Genomic DNA, 16196 nt, shown 5'->3' with positions numbered 1-16196 from the left:
CTGCTATTGTTCAGGCAACTGGTATTTTTCCAATGGGCTTTTGGGGCTGAATAATTCCTCTGGATCTGCACCTATTTGCTGCTGTTTAATGCTTGTTTCCTGATGTGTCATGAATTGCTGCCAACTTTCATTTTGCTGTCTTGATTATTGTTGTAGTGATAATATTTGTACATTGGGCTTTTAAAACAATGGCTTTGCTGCCTTGTGGATTTTTGAATGGACACGCTGGGTTGAAATGATAAATCTAGGCTTAGTGTAAGGGTGTCAGCAGGGAGGAAGCTCCTTTATTGATTTTTTTAAAAAAGCAGGTTGCAGAGTTCAAATCTGGCTTTCCGACCCCTTGAAATTGGGAGCCGTTAAGGAGCAGAGATGGAAGGGAGCAGGTGCCAAACAATATTTAAATGACAGTCTTGGCAAACTAAATATTGAATTGCTGTGTCATTTTTTGTGAAAGAATAATCTACTTAAAGAAAATCGTTGCAAACTGCCCCTGACATTTGTTCTGCAGAAATTATTTTCACTTTATCTTCTGCATTGAAGCTCCCCCTTCTTTTAATCAGCCCAACAAGTTGTTGAAACTGCTTGCAATGAAAGAAAATAAAGGGTGGGTGGGAGAAGGTAATTGGCTATTTTATCAAATGTTTGCAACAAAACAGACCCTGTGAGTCATAAATGAAGATTAAAACTCTTGATGGCAGGGAGGAATAAATAAGAATGATTTATTATCTGAAGCATCAATATGCTGTTGCTTCAGAATTTTTTTTATATAAATTAAGGCTGTAATCCTATAATATTTAACTGGAAGTAAGCCCTATTGAATTGGGGGGGGGGGCTTACATCTGAGTAGACATGCATACAATTCTGCCGTTAAGAAATAAAACAAAACCTGTTCATCCTCCCTTTCCTGCAAGGATGCAGGTGCTTCTTAGAATCATAGAATCATAGAGTTGGAAGAGACCACAAGGGCCATCGAGTCCAACCCCCTGCCAAACAGGAAACACCACCAGAGCACTCCTGACATATGGTTGTCAAGCCTCTGCTTAAAGACCTCCAAAGAAGGAGACTCCACCACACTCCTTGGCAGCAAATTCCACTGTCGAACAGCTCTTACTGTCAGGAAGTTCTTCTTGTCTTAACCAAGCCAAGGAAGATGCATAAATGTGTACTTGAGATCAGGAAACAGGTAGGTAAATATGTCAGAGGAGAGATCGGCTTCTGTAAGACTTCATTTGAGCAAAAGAGACAGTAATAAAATAACTGTGTCAAAGCAACTCTGTGTGTACTTCACAAGGGGCAATGTGAGTTTACTTATGGTGTATTAACTTGTAAAACGTCAGTGCCTTGAAATGGAAAACTATCTTAATCTCCCTTAGTTGCTGGATATTGGAACTATCACAACAGTTGCAGAAAACATTAATGAGGAGGTTTTGTAATTAAACTCTCCCTGGATTTTTTGGGGGGAAATAGGCCAAAAACAAATGTCAGTGTACAAGTGGATTCTGGTGGGATCCTCTTGGCTCTGTGACATGCAACAGCCAAGGTGATGCTTAAATGGGTTTAGTTCCAAGGACAGATTGAGAGGCCCGGAGGGCCACATTTGGCCTCTGGGTCTGAGGCTGCCCACCCTAGACTGGTCAGAGCTTGGACCATTTGCCAGTTATTGGCCTATTACATAGCAGAACCCCTATTGTCCAGGCTTCAGATACTGGAGGATCCAGAGTGGAGAGGACCTGAGATGAAACTGAAATTGAGGAATGACTCTCCATGCTGCCTTCGCTGAATGCCATGCCTTCTGAAGAAGGTCGGCAGCAGTAGTGTGCTATTGTTCTTGGACCAGGAAATCCCTGCTTGGTTATGATGCTTAGTGAGTGCTGTTAGGCAAATATTGATCTCTTCCAACCTATCACCACAGAGAAGAGTCATCTGTATGTTGGCTTGAGTTTCTTGGAGAAAAAGTGGATATAGCATTGTAACTGATAAATAAGCAAATTGCATATTTTATTTATTCCATGTCCTTTCCCTATGCAGTGTGCTTCAGTCTTGCCTTCAGCCGCAAAATGTGTGGGGTGTTTTGGCATACAACTCCCATCAGGCTTGTTCTTTGAATAAGCTGACTAGAGATCATGAGAACTGTTGTTCAACAAACATATAGAGACTCAAGTTTAAAGAGCACTGCCTAATTTTCAAGAAGCATATGCAGACTCTAAAAAGTATGCAGGGGAAGAAAGTGATACCCCTCCACACACAATGGCTGAAAAGTTGACCATGGGAAGCCAGCAAGTGGAATTCAAGCGCGATAGTGTTCTCCCCACCTGTGGTTCCCAGAAACTGTTATTCAGAAACATCGCTACCTCAAACTGATAGCAAACTCGTTCTCACCTTTAAGAAGCCAAAACAGTAATGCTGACCTTGGTCTTTGAAATAAACAAATGTCCCTCAGTGGCATGCCAGTGAGGAGTTTTCAAACCTCCAGGAGTTGGGTTCCTTTTTTTCTGAGTGGTGAACCAGATCCTTGCAGGCAAGATACGAGCTCAGCAGTACTTTCCTCACTTGCATTCTTTAGAAACTAGTAAACAAGGTCATGTTGCATCTGCCAGTGAAGATTGTACACAGTCATGATGGTTAGTAGCCACTAATGGGTTTTATCCTCCTTGGATTTTTGTGTAAGCTCTTTTTAAAGGCACCCAAGTTGGTGGCCATTAGTCCATACTGTTGTAAAAAGAAGAATTTGTGGAAATTCAGAATTCTCTGCCAAGGGAATTACAGTGGGATTCCCTGCTAGTAGACAGCCTTAAAACTTTTGGATTTACCACATCACTGATCACCTGAACAGCCTTTTGACATGTAAATATGTTTTATAATTGTATGTGTGTGTTTTTTAAAATAGGTATGGCATACAGTGGTACCTCAGGTTAAGTACTTAATTTGTTCTGGACGTCCGTTCTTAACCTGAAACTGTTCTTAACCTGAAGCACCACTTTAGCTAATGGGGCCTCTTGCTGCCGCCGCGCCGCCGGAGCACGATTTCTGTTCTCATCCTGAAGCAAAGTTCTTAACCTGAAGCATTATTTCTGGGTTAGCGGAGTCTGTAACCTAAAGCGTATGTAACCTGAAGCGTATGTAACCCAAGGTACCACTGTAGTGTCGCTTTCACCTGCCCATGGAATTGCCCTTTCTTGGACCTTGATGTGGAAAGATGCTACTTTAAAAGCTCAGTTACTGATTTTGCTCTATTTGGAATGTCTCGTGAAGAACTGTTTGTTCACTATTTGCATGCACTGTGCAGAGCTAAAACATATCCGTCTCCGTTCAGCCTGACTTTTCATATCCACCAGCTGTGGGTCTGTTGTTGCAGCTCCGTAAACCTCTGACATCGTATAAAGCATTCTAGAGCTCTTTCGTACTTTGTTGTAAAGGTGATCCTTGGAAATTGTTTGTTGAATAACCCCATGGTATACTGTACATCATTTTTATTCTTTGTAATAAAGATGGAGAGGCTACATACCATCTGCACAAAGTTGGTTGGATGCTTGTATAAAACATTATGTTCCACAGCCACATAGATCTCAGGAGCTGCAATATATTCACTCCCTTGCTATTTCCATTCCAGTGGAAACTCTTCCCAGTCTCCATACAATGCAACTGGGAATGTTTTCAAGGTTGGGGTGGACTGAAAGTTAGATTAGGCTTATCTGGATCTATTTTTAGCGCCACAAAAATGTGTGAAGGATTTGGAATTTTTTTCAGAGGTTTTGTGGTAGTGGTAGAGTTTACCGCGGCAGTTAGTGGCAGCATTTTCTCTTTTTATATAACGTAAGATACACACAGGAGCATACACTTAGTTTAAAGTCAAAATACCAGCAGATTTTTTTCTCAGGCAATGAATGGGCAATAATTGAAGAGGCTGCAGACCCGACCCATCTGATGGAAGGAAGCGATTTTGTTTAGCTATCCATGTGAAATGTGTAGTGCTTAAATCAGCTTAACTTTGGCTGTATAGAGTAAGAAGTTTATTCATTTCATTTCCTTGGTTGTCCAACCACACAATCAAGTTGTAGTGGCGTTTGTGAATTAATTCTTTAAACCGGGTGTGGTTTACCCAGACATTTGGCTTTTCAGACGTTGCTGAACCACAACTCCCATCATCCCTGCCAATTGGCCATGTTATTTTTTATTTTTTTATAATAATATTTATTAAAGGTTTTAAACAATACATCATAAAACACCAACACCAACATAGAAAGAAATAAGTAAACACAAAACAAATAACAAATAGCATAGTTAAATTTCAGTAAAACCAAATTTCCATAACCTTCTTTTCGGACTTCCTCACATCTCCCTTTCCTGCGTTCCCATTTATAAAGTTATATTCAACAGTGCTTCACCTTCTCTCAAATCTTATTTTGTAATTTTCAGATCTTATGTCTCCAATTTTAAACTTTATTATCAAATATTTAGATATTTAAATTTGACATAATATTAATCAAAGTTTCAATCTTGTTCTTATAGTTCGCTTATTTTCATGCATCTTTCCACTAAGTTACTAATGCCAGATTATTTTCTATCCTGCATCATCTTAACATTCATACAATTTACAATGCTTTTGCAAGTAGTCCTTGAACTTTTTCCAATCCTCTTCCACTGTCTCTTCTCCCAGGTCCCGGATTCTGCCAGTCATTTCTGCCAATTCCATATAGTCTGCCAATTGGCCATGTTAGCTGGGGCTGATGGGAATTGTAGTCAAGCTGCATCTGGAGGGCCAGAGATTCTCCACACCTCCTGTGTACCAAAGAAGGTCAACCTGCTTCCTGAGGGCCTCATTTGGCCCCAGTGCCTCTTGATGTTCCCCATGCCTCCATCCCATTCCTCCTCCTTCCTTCTTGTTTCTTTCCCACTTATTTTTTCCAGGATTCTAAAAGTGCCTCCCTTATATAGAAGGGACAGTGTTTTATTTTCCTTACAATTTTGTCATAGAATAATTGCTTTGCACTTCTGGAGTCAAAATTTGTAACATGAAAATCAGATTTCCACTCCCCTTCTGTTGCTGGTTCAAATTTGCCTGCTCGCTTAAGATGTTCATTAAATACAGGGCAGCAAACACACAAAATTATGAAGCAGTTAAAACGTTTAAAACAGTTCAAACAAATTGGGAAAGATCCTTACTTAAATGACATGCTGGAAGAGGAAGGTCTTCAGTACAATTGCTAGAAGATATGTTGAGTGAAATGATTATCAGCACACTCCCATTCATAGTTACTCAGAAGTAAGACCCGTGGGACGCGGGTGGCACTGTGGTCTAAACCACTGAGCCTAGGCCTTGCTGATCAGAAGGTCGGCGGTTTGAATCCCCGCGACGGGGTGAGCTCCCGTTGCTCGGTCCCTGCTCCTGCCAACCTAGCAGTTCAAAAGCACGTCCAAGTGCAAGTAGATAAATGGGTTCCTGCTCCGGCGAGAAGGTAAACGGCACTTCCGTGTGCTGCTCTGGTTTTGCCAGAAGTGGCTTAGTCATGCTGGCCACATGACCCGGAAGCTGTCTGCGGACAAAACGCCGGCTCCCTTGGTCTATAGAGTGAGATGAGCTCCGCAACCCCAGAGTCGTCCACGACTGGACCTAATGGGCAGGGGTACCTTTACCTTTAATGTTACCTTTAAGACCCCTTGGAGCTTATGATCTAGTAAGTATGTTTAAGGGTGTAGCCTAATTCAGTAATGAACGGACAACAAAACAAACAAACAATAATCAATCAAGCATCAATCATACTCTAATAAATAGAGCAACGGCTATGAGAAATCAAGTATTGAGGAATATATATATATGCTGGCTTTTTAAAGTGGTGTCTCCTGTTTGTGGAATCCACATCCCAGGGAAATGTGCCTGGCACCATCAGTGGCAGTATTTAGGTTCCAGGCTGAAACATATTTATTAGCGCTTCAGTTAGTGTCTGCTGTGAAGCTCATCTTTTAGCGAGGTGGGGTATTTCTTATTATTGTTTTGTTGGATGAGCATTTTAGGATTTTTTGTTGTTGCTGCATGTTGTTTTCCTTTCTTTTTTGCTTTGATATGGTTTTAGCTTTTTGTAGTTTATCATGTCAAGTCACAGCAACATCTTCAAAAAACTACCTCCCTCCCCAAACTCCAGGGCAGTGCAGAGATACAGCTGCTGCTTATTTTGTATTAAGCAACAAACAAATATTATTAATAGTAGTGTCTAATCTTAGTCCTACTCAGAGTAGACCCATTGAAGTTAAAAAGGTTCATTACTTTCTGAGTAGGACTTTGTTCAATATAACCTAATTTGTATTTCAACCAGAAAAAAGGTGCTAATCTCCACCTTTTCACAGATAGTATTGGGTATAACAACTCACTATTAATTTAAACGTCATTTAAACTGTATTTATTATGGTGATTATAGCAGCTGTTTAATTATGATGAAGGCAGTGGATTTTGTGACAACTTGGGAAATAAAGTAACAATGCTTTCACTAAAAGATCCCCACAAGTATTTTTGAGGGAAAATAATAAATAGAAATTATGAGTTGCATTCATAATTGAATGGGGTACAAAAAACTGTACTTGTATCATAAGAAGTTGATTTAAGTGAAGACTGTCCACCTATTTTGGTATTGTCTACACCAGTGGCTCACAATTAGCTGAGTACTGTGGACCCCCCTTGTTTTTCTAGAGCCAAGCCATGGACCCCCACTTATCAAAATTGATGGGATTATACATTCCATTGTATCAATATTCTATTTGTGTTATACGTTCCAGTGTGTAGGAGCAGATGGGTGCATCCAGTTGTTTTCTTGCAGTAATTTATCAATGCAGATGTGCCCATCAGACAAGCGGAGGGCAATATGGTGAAGATGAACTGAAGGAACAGGAAACTCTGGTGAGATGCAGATGCCCTTGTTTCAGAATTAATGTTTGAGATCCTCCTAGCTTTATTATTCATTTTTAAGGCAGTCTTCTCTAGGGTAATTTCCTCTTAAGGTAAGTACTGTACCAACATATCAAGCGCAATATATCAGAATCAGGGTGCCGTGAAACACCAAAAAGAACTGCAAAAATAGTACAGCCCAGCGATAAAATTAGCAACAGCAATAATATCCCAGCACAATGCTACTCAAATAGTTTAAAACTGATGTAAAGGCATGGTGCGTAGAGCAAGTCAACAAGGTTGACTAAGGGCCAAAACCCAATGAGGTGGCCCACTGACAAGAGGCCTCTGGATGAGTCCTTGTCTTAACCATTGCAACCCAGTTAACTCTCTCCTTCTCTAGCTGAGGCCTCTGTGAGAAGGACTAGTGAAGGCCACTGTCTGCTTCCTTATTGGCTCCCTACATGGTAGCAAAGATGAGGAAGAAGAGCAGTAGCAGCTGAGAATGGAGCTGAGAAGGTGGACTTGCTGAGGGAAGGAGATGCTAATCTAGGCCCTGCTAGGGCTCCGTATGCATCACACCCAGAAGGTTAGGCATGTTTTATGGACACAGTTGAGCAGCCATGGTAGATCAAAAAATATGGCAACATGCCGTGTATGTGTCTTTCCTGTGCTGGCTGTTTAGAGCTTTGTACACATGCTTGCTACTTTCGATAAGGCTCCTTCGTTTCAGTTACATTCAGTAGTCTGTGTGGTATTTTTTTATCTTGTCAGCTTTATTCCATGTTCCACTGTGTTGCTCCTGAGCAAAACTGAGCCTTGACTGGAATCCAGTGAATGTTAGCGCATTAGCCAGGCATAGTGTGCACTGATGCTGATTGGATTAATGAATTAACAGGGAGGGGCCTTTTTCAGTGCCTCTCCAAAACTTAGAAATGTCTCTGATAGCACCCATGCGTGCCTAAGACAGTGGTGGAGAACCTTTGACTCTTCAGGTGTTTCTGGACTACAGCTCCTATCAGCTGTTGGCCATGCCAGTTGGGGCTGATGGGAGCTGGAATCCATGAACATCTGAAGGACCACAGGTTCCTCATCCCTGAGAAGACAGCTTGACCAAACAAATCTTTAAATCCCTTTGTTGGCAGATGATCCCAGATTCAATCCCTGGCCTCTCCAGGGAGGGCTGGGAGAAACCCTGAAATCCTGGAGAGCTGCTGCCAATCAGTGTTGACAGTACTGAGATGATCTGCCCAATCTGATTGGGTATAAGGCAGCTTCCTATTTCCCTATTGGGTAGAATTTTGCAACCTGAGAAGATTAGGATAGAATTCAGGAGGAATGGAAGTTGGTCAGAATGACCTAGAGGACTAATGAAAGAATATCTCTCCTCCATAGAAAAAGTTCAATATGGCCAGTATTGTGTCCATTTTTGTTCTGTTACCAATTCACTTTGGGGAATGATGCTTTTTAGGAATGGAAAATGGTCACTGGAAGGATCTAATAGTGGGAAACTCACCTTTCCCCCCCATCCCTGCATTATTTCCCACCTGTTTCAAATAGGTGCTTTGAGTAGAGAAATTGGTGGGGCCACGAGCCAAGATGAAATGTGGCAAGTGAGATGATGGAGCTGTGACTGAATCAGGAGTTATAAGCTGACTTCTCAGATCCTAATATTTTGGTGGTTTTGGTGATCAGACCAGAAAAATACTAGTTATTTGGTTGGTATCCCATTCTGTAAAAAGGACACAACATTGTCATTCTGAATGAAGTAATTATACTAAGTCACCCCCACCACTACCACCAATGTGAAATCAGTCCATGGAAGCATTCTAACTTTTAAGAAACAGTGTTCCCTTATCAGGGTTCATCCTTGTGGCCTCCCCCCGCCTGTGAGGCATGGATACTGGTATAAGGAACAAGCTTATCACATGAAGATTCTCAGCCCGAAATCGTTTCAATGTTTTATGAGGTCTCTCCTAATTATAGCTTTTTAATTAGTGCAAGTCGTTAGTTTCTGATTAGTTTACAAAAGAATAAAAAAGGAGGAGGTTATTGCTCTTTAATAAGACTCCTAGATTTGAATTCTTAAACATTAAGTGGGGTGGCGGGGGCTGAGTCTTGGGGGCTGGCTGGTGCACAACATAAGAAGTCCTCCAGGGTTGTAACCAATGAAGTTTTTACTCATAGTGGATCCATCAGTAATAGTAATAAATTTCATGGTCATAAATTTCAATGGCTCTACTCTTAGTAGGCATTGGCTACAAGCCCTACCTTCCTTCTTGAAGAATACTAGCTTTTAGTCAGTGATGTACAATCCACTACAGCTTCTGTAGAATAGAATAGAATAGAATAGAATAGAATAGAATAGAATAGAATAGAATAGAACTGTTTAGTTGGTAGGGATCCTGAGGGTCATTTAGTCCCTCCTGCAATGCAGCTGGCCAATAAGCTGGATCGAACCTGCGGCCTTGGCGTTAACAGCCCCACGCTCTAACCCACAGAGCAGATGCTCTGGGTCCAGAAGTGGAATGACAGATAGGGGGTTTGGGCAGGAATATGAGTTTTAGGAAGCATAGGTCCCATCTCCACTATATATTTAAAACAGTATTATACCACTTTCATCACTTTCTCCCAAAGAAATCCGAAGCCCCCCGTATTAAATATCTTTTGGAAGAAAGGTCAAATGATATTACACTGGCCGTGGCAAAGTTTCTTTCAGAGGTTATAAGAAACAAAGATCATTATGCCCTAGATAAAACAAAATGACTTCCTTGGTTTCTTCCATCTGTCTGTATGGCCGTTTTAACTGTATCTTGTTTTGTAATTGTTTTGTGGGTCTTTGGTCCACATTAAAGTATTATTATTATTATTATTATTATTATTATTATTATTATTATTAGTTGACAGCAGAGTTGGCTCCAGGTGAACTTTGCTAGGGAAGGCTTTTTTCCCATCTGGGTGCCACCACTATGAAGGTTTAATGTCTTGAAGAAGGAGCCCTGCTGAAGACCTTAGTCTACAGCAGGGACAGGGAACCTCAGAGCCAAGTGTGGCCCTCCAGGTCTCTCTCTATAAACAAGTCCAGTTTCGAACTGATCCTATGTTCTAAAAGAAACCAGCCATCAAACTTATTTCCAAAATATGCTTAGCCTTGCAAGTTAGAAGCAGAAGTTTCTAACAAAAGTTGCTATGCCCCTTTTGCCTCTTGCTCCACTTTCCACTGGCCAGAGCTGTTCTGGAAGTGAATGTGGCCTTTAAGGTAAAGATAAAGGTACTTCTGACTGTCAGGTCCAGTCGTGGACGACTCTGGGGTTGCGCACTCATCTTGCTCTATAGGCCGAGGGAGCCGGTGTTTGTCCGCAGACAACTTCCGGGTCATGTGGCCAGCATGACTAAGCCGCTTCTGGCGAACCAGAGCAGTGCATGGAAACACCGTTTATCTTCCCACTGGAGCGGTACCTATTTATCTACTTGCACTTGACGAGCTTTTGAACTGCTAGGTGGGCAGGAGCTGGGACCGAACAACGGGCGCTCAGCCCATCACAGGGATTAGAACTGCTGACCTTCCGATCGGCAAGCCCTAGGCTCTGTGGTTTAGGCCACAGCACCACCCATGTCCTTGAATATGGCCTTTAGGTTGAACAATATTCCCAGTACCTGGTAGACAGGTAGACTCTTGTGGAAATAGGTGTTCTTCCAGGTGCCTTGATCCCAAATCATAAATGCTCATGATATTTCTTTAAAATTATACAACGGTAGTATTGTTATTTTTATTTTTATTATTATTATTATTATCTACCTTCAGGACAAGGGAGCCTTAAAGGTCAAAACCAGCACTAAAACAGCTTGAAAGCCATTATAATTTATAACAGCAATTGACAAACTGAAGTGCATTTCTAATTTGCTTTTATTTTATTAAGCCGGGCTGTGCATTTGTCTGAGGTTGGGGACAGCAATCCCTTTAGTAAAAAAAAATATTAGGTGCTTTAAATTTATTTATTATACATACGTAGAACATTTCCCTCAACTCAGGGCTCAAGGTGGTATCCATAGGAAGTGGAGGGCTCAGGTGGTCTCCCTTCAGATACCAACCAGACCCGAACCTGCTTAGCTTCAGCAATATAACTGTACTATGTACATCCAGTTACAGATAGGTAGCCGTGTTGGTCTGCCATAGTAAAAATAAAAAAATTCCTTCCAGTAGCACCTTAAAGACCAACTAAGTTAGTTCTTACACGAGTGTATCTGCAGAAGTGTGCATGCACACGAAAGCTCATACCAAGAACTAACTTAGTTGGTCTTTAAGGTGCTACTGGAAGGAATTTTTTTATGTACATCCAGGCCAGGTAATGAAGTTGCTCTTGCCTTTTATGCAGTGGTACAAGCACATTTCCTACTGCATGACATCTGAACAGGCTCTGATTCATGCTGAGAGATGTGGTCTCTTAAGCTATACAAGTCTTGATCAGAAATACATCTGGATATGCAGTTTTTGAGCCTGACATGTGTGATGCAAACGGCAGTTATAAGACTGTGCCAAAAATCAGGCTCCTCCTCCTTTTGTTTTGTTTTCCAGGTGGTGTATATTTGGAATCCTTGTGCTCTTGATTGTTATGTGCATTTTAGATTTAGACATCCTATTGCGATATTTTTATACTTTTCCTTCAGGGATCGTTATTCTACTGCATCCAGCACAGGAAGTTTCAAGGTCAGCATTACTTGAACAGTTGTAATAGTCCCAACAGAAAGATAAATATATATTGACTGTAGCTGAAGCTACGAATCTTGCAGTTGCTGAAGGTCAACGACCCCTCTGAGGTGCTCTTCAACCTTCAAATGTCTATAGGTTAAATCGCTGATGAATTGCCACACGCTTCTGAAGGGTGGAAATGCATAGGCACTGAGATTGCAACCCTGAGCATAGCAAATCATGCACAAGTTCCACAGAATTCAGTGAGACTTATCCATGCATTGCAGATGGTAGATTTGCAAATGTGTGTGTGTGTGTTGTGTGTGTATATGTGTAGTAAAGGTAGGAAAGACAGAATAGAGAGCAAACCAAATATTTATTACAACCAAAGACCTGAAATAGGGTGAAGTAAATTAAACAAAAAACATAATTGTTTTGCATTCAGTATGTCATACCTTTTTGCCCCATTCTTTTGATTACAAATTGTTTTAGCTGATTTGAATATTGTATTTTTACTTTGTCATAACCCACCCTATGAAGTTGTTGTGAAGGCCAAGTATGCCACATGGGAGGGATGTTGAGCTTCTGCTGTGCGTGCAGAAGGTCCCAGGTTCAACCTCTGGCATTTCCTGTAGATCAGCTTCCCCCAACCCAGAGCCCTCCAAATGTCACTAGGCTGCAACTCCCATTGTTCTTGAAAATTGGCCATGCTGACTGAGGCTGATGGGAGTTGAGAGTCAAACAACATCTGGGAAGCCCCAATTTGGAAGAGGCTAGGTAAACAACATTAAACTAGAGATGTCAATGGTCTGACTTGATATACATTTCTGAGTGCAAGCTTTGGCAGGACCATTCTGGGGTCAAGGGGACATGCCCAGTTCAGAACAGGAGGCTGTGTTCACCAGCTTCAAATCCCTAATGATGTGGAATGCTCTGTTCTGTTGATCAGATAGAGTCAGTGGGACTTACTTCTGAGTATACATGTATAGAATTGCTCTGCAGATCAGGAAATCCCCTCTCTGCTGGTTGTGTGGTGGGGTGCAGAACTACTCAAAAGTAATCAGAACCACTCAAAAGTCAATTAGCTGTGGAACCTAGAAGTGGTAACTCAATGGTCCAAGGTTGTGTACCACCTGACCCCCATCAGCTGCTGGTGATGGTAAGGAGAAATGAATAAGTCCATATTTTCAGGGAACCTGTTGTTTTATGATTCTGCAGATGTAGATTGAATTTTAGAATTCCACATTGAAATGTACTACCTGCCATTTGCTTAATGTTTTTTCCCCTGCCTGTTTAGCACCGGTAATATGAAAGGCATATTTACGTATAAATTTTAAAAAATATTTTAAAAATTAATCCCTAACCTTCATGAATATTGCATTGTTGACCCACTTATTTAACAGTTTACTAGAATACGGCCTAGTGCACCTCAACTATCCAATGCATTTTTAATTCAGCCCCATGGAGAGCAAATGCTCAGTTTCACCTGCGTAACAATACTGGACCATAAGCAAACTTATGAAGACCAACCTAAATCAAGATGCAGTGCTTGCATCTCTGGGTGGTATCCTGCTGTAGGCAGCTGTTGCTTCCCTCTGTATATTCTGAGGCAGGGGTGGACAACCTACTGTCCACTGCCTAATTTCAAAAAACCCTCTGCAAGTGAGTAGTTAGACTTCTATCAAGTTTTGCCCTTCTTTCTGCAGGGAGTCTGCTAGGTGGAACAGGAGCGGGAGAGATGGAAGAGCAGCAAAATGAGAGAGAGAGAGAGAGAGAGAGAGAGAGAGAAGGAAGGAGTGGTCCAGCCCTTTGCTTTTGCTCATTGTTGACATGCAGTCTGAAACAGACTGCCCCATCTATAGTGACTACACATCATTGGACTTCTGATTTTAAGTTGAAAGCTGCAGTTTGCAGAGTTCCTTTGATCTGTTCCAGATAACCCACCATTCAGCTTCTCTGGTCCTCAGTCATGCAGCACTTTATTAATTCCCTTTGCAAGAACTATGCTGTCAGTGCACGTGATTCTGTGTGGCTCTGTACATACTTATTTAGAAAACAACGGGAAAGAAAACAATGGGAAAGAAAACAGTGCACTTTTTGAACTTTGGCAAAGAACTTCAGGACTTTCCGAATCTGTCAGAGTTGTCACATTGACACAATAGTGTGAGACTAGTGGGGAAATTAGCATTGGTCAGAGATTCCATTGTTTTACACATAAAAACTTAAGTGTTATATATATTCCAACGTTTTAATTTTTAAATGTTCATCTTTCTCTTTCAGTGCTAAGGGGAAAAATATTCTTGAAATATAAAGGAACTGCCCTGTGGTCAAAGATAGTCTTAACTACCTGTCAATCAAAAGGAGAAATTTGTTGAGACACTTAATTACAAGATAATGTAGTCATCAAAATGTCGTTGTGGTAACTGACAGCTCATTTTGGACTGAAAGCGGAGAGCACCCTCCCCTGAGGTCAGAGATGTTCTGAGGTTAACTCAGTAATGACAAGTCCTTTATTATCACATTATGACATTGAAAAAAAATTGCAATTATACTAATAAATTAATAACAGTAATAAAATGACAGTCGTAATTGCATAATATACATGTTGTCAACTACATTTTGGTGACATGGTTTGAATTTTTATTTTAGCAGCGTTATCTTATATGAAGTCATTCCAACTTAGCACAAACATTCCTTGCTTCTGAAGCTTTGGGTTGTTGCACTTTCAGCAGCTTTTAGGCAAGAAATAGGAACAAAGAATGTGAACATTTTGAGGCCCCCTCCAACTAATAAATGTCCGAGGCCTTTCCAATTGCTTTTCTTCCAAACATGTGTATTTATAGATTTTGCTCTGAGAATTCCTATTCTATTATATTCTATCCCTTGATTTCCCTTCTCTTATTAGCTGGACTTAATCTGCATACAAGACTGAGTGTGCCTTAGCCATAACTCCTTTTTATTGATACCATTCACCAGTAGAATATATAAAACAGTGAGTTCTTAGAGCATATATGGAGTGCTTCTTATTCACTGTTGCATAATCACAATCAGCCCCCTCGACACGCTTATGATTAGGAGAAGGGCTTCCAAATAAGAGGGCATGGTTTCTGAGCATGTGAAACAAAAACCCTTCTTCCCACTCATTCATTCTAGGGATTCTTTTGAAATCCTCCCATCTGGTTTTGAATCTTGATCTTGGAGTTCCAAGTTGCCTGGTCTTTTCTATGGAGTGATAGCAATACTTTAGGGACCTGTCATTATTCTGTGCGGTTTGCTACAGCTAATTTGTTCAACCCATTCTCCTCCCCCTGCCCAATGCACAGAAATGCTTGCACACACTAATAAAAGGGTAGCTGAACAAGGCAACTGGATGCGCCTCTGCCTGTATGTGCTATGTTTCATCAGCTATGAGCCTTTCTAAGAGAGGAGCAGAGGGCAGAGTAAATGAAAGGAAATGCAAGTTGTGGTAGACTATACATGCACCATTTCTAGAATTAATTCTAGAAATTGACCATGTTCAGCCAGAATGTTAGCATGTAGTAGTGAATGAGCCCATAGAATGGAACCAGAGATGTTCACCCCATGTTCATTCCTCCTCCTCTGTGCCAGTGTCAGGATTAGCACTTGATGCTTTGAGCAACCAGTGTTTTCTTCCAACAATCTCCAAGGAACTACCATGCAGTGTACGACATTCCAGATGTGGTTGGACAACTATCTCTGATGACTGAAGCCATGGGGGAAAACGTTTTCCCCCGTTTCCCCCCCGGGGGAAATGAAAATTTTGGAAAAATTGAGAAAAAGTTCAGTGTGGAGTAGCTTTACAAATCATGTGAAACGCAGTGTATATAAAAGTATTGTGCTTGCAATAAAACGGGTAACCACCCCACTTTCCCTCAAAAGCAAAAAAAGGCAGGAAACCATCAACATAGAGAATAATCAGATTTGCCCCTTATCACCAGCAGCAAATAAAGTTAAGGTCCACCTCAATATTTAAGCTCCATAGAAGGTCTACCCTTTGAATAGTGCTTTAAAAACAACAGAAGACACAACATATACATGCAGTTTATTCTATCTCATTTTCTGAACTACTTCTATCATTTTCCACGTCTTCTTCCTCTTCCTCTTTGTCATTTTTCTCATGGACTTCTCAAAAGTGTTTTTTTGGGAAAAACTGTCCCCCCCCCAATTTTCCCGTTTTCCCCCCAGGCCTTCCCATCTCTACTTGAGGACAGCCAGGGCAAAGCGTAAGACCAGTTTTTTGCATGCCAGGCCCAGAAGGAACCAACATACAGTTACTAAATAGTATGTTGCACTAAGGCTCAAACTCTGTTTGAAAGGAAAAGGAGTGTGTGTGCTTTTTAAATTGAATTTGTTATTATATATTATAAACCGCATGATGGTAAGAGAGCTTCTAAACAGTTTACAAAAATATACAACACAACATTAAAATGATTGATAAAACACAGTTAAAAGCAGGTACTTAAGAGTATTCAAAAGATGATTAAAGTCAGCAGTGGTTAAAAGGACGTACAGTGGTACCTCTGGTTAAGAACTTAATTTGTTCTGGAGGTCCATTCTTAACCTGAAACTGTTCTTAACCTGAGGCACCACTTTAGCCAATGAGGCCTC

The 16196-nt window shown here is 41.0% G+C and overlaps 1 protein-coding gene across 9 annotated transcripts in view; it reads left to right on the top strand.

Annotated features, from left to right (window-relative positions):
* The window catches only part of DACH2 (dachshund family transcription factor 2), a 322493-nt gene that overhangs the window by 65275 nt on the left and 241022 nt on the right, over positions 1-16196 (top strand). The window contains exon 1 of one of the 9 annotated variants that reach the window (XM_082207562.1): positions 11462-11585. The exons of the other annotated variants lie outside the window; for them this stretch is intronic. Coding sequence (XP_082063688.1) covers positions 11491-11585 — 95 coding nt within the window. The 5' untranslated portion in view covers positions 11462-11490. Of the gene's footprint in view, positions 1-11461; positions 11586-16196 lie in introns of those variants that run through there. 9 annotated transcript variants of the gene reach the window in all.

The sequence above is a fragment of the Podarcis vaucheri genome (assembly GCF_965113315.1).
Source record: "Podarcis vaucheri genome assembly, chromosome: Z".
NCBI classification, from domain to species: domain Eukaryota; kingdom Metazoa; phylum Chordata; class Lepidosauria; order Squamata; family Lacertidae; genus Podarcis; species Podarcis vaucheri.
Note: the sequence above shows the minus strand (reverse complement) of the source record. Positions and strands in the feature narration are given on the sequence as shown.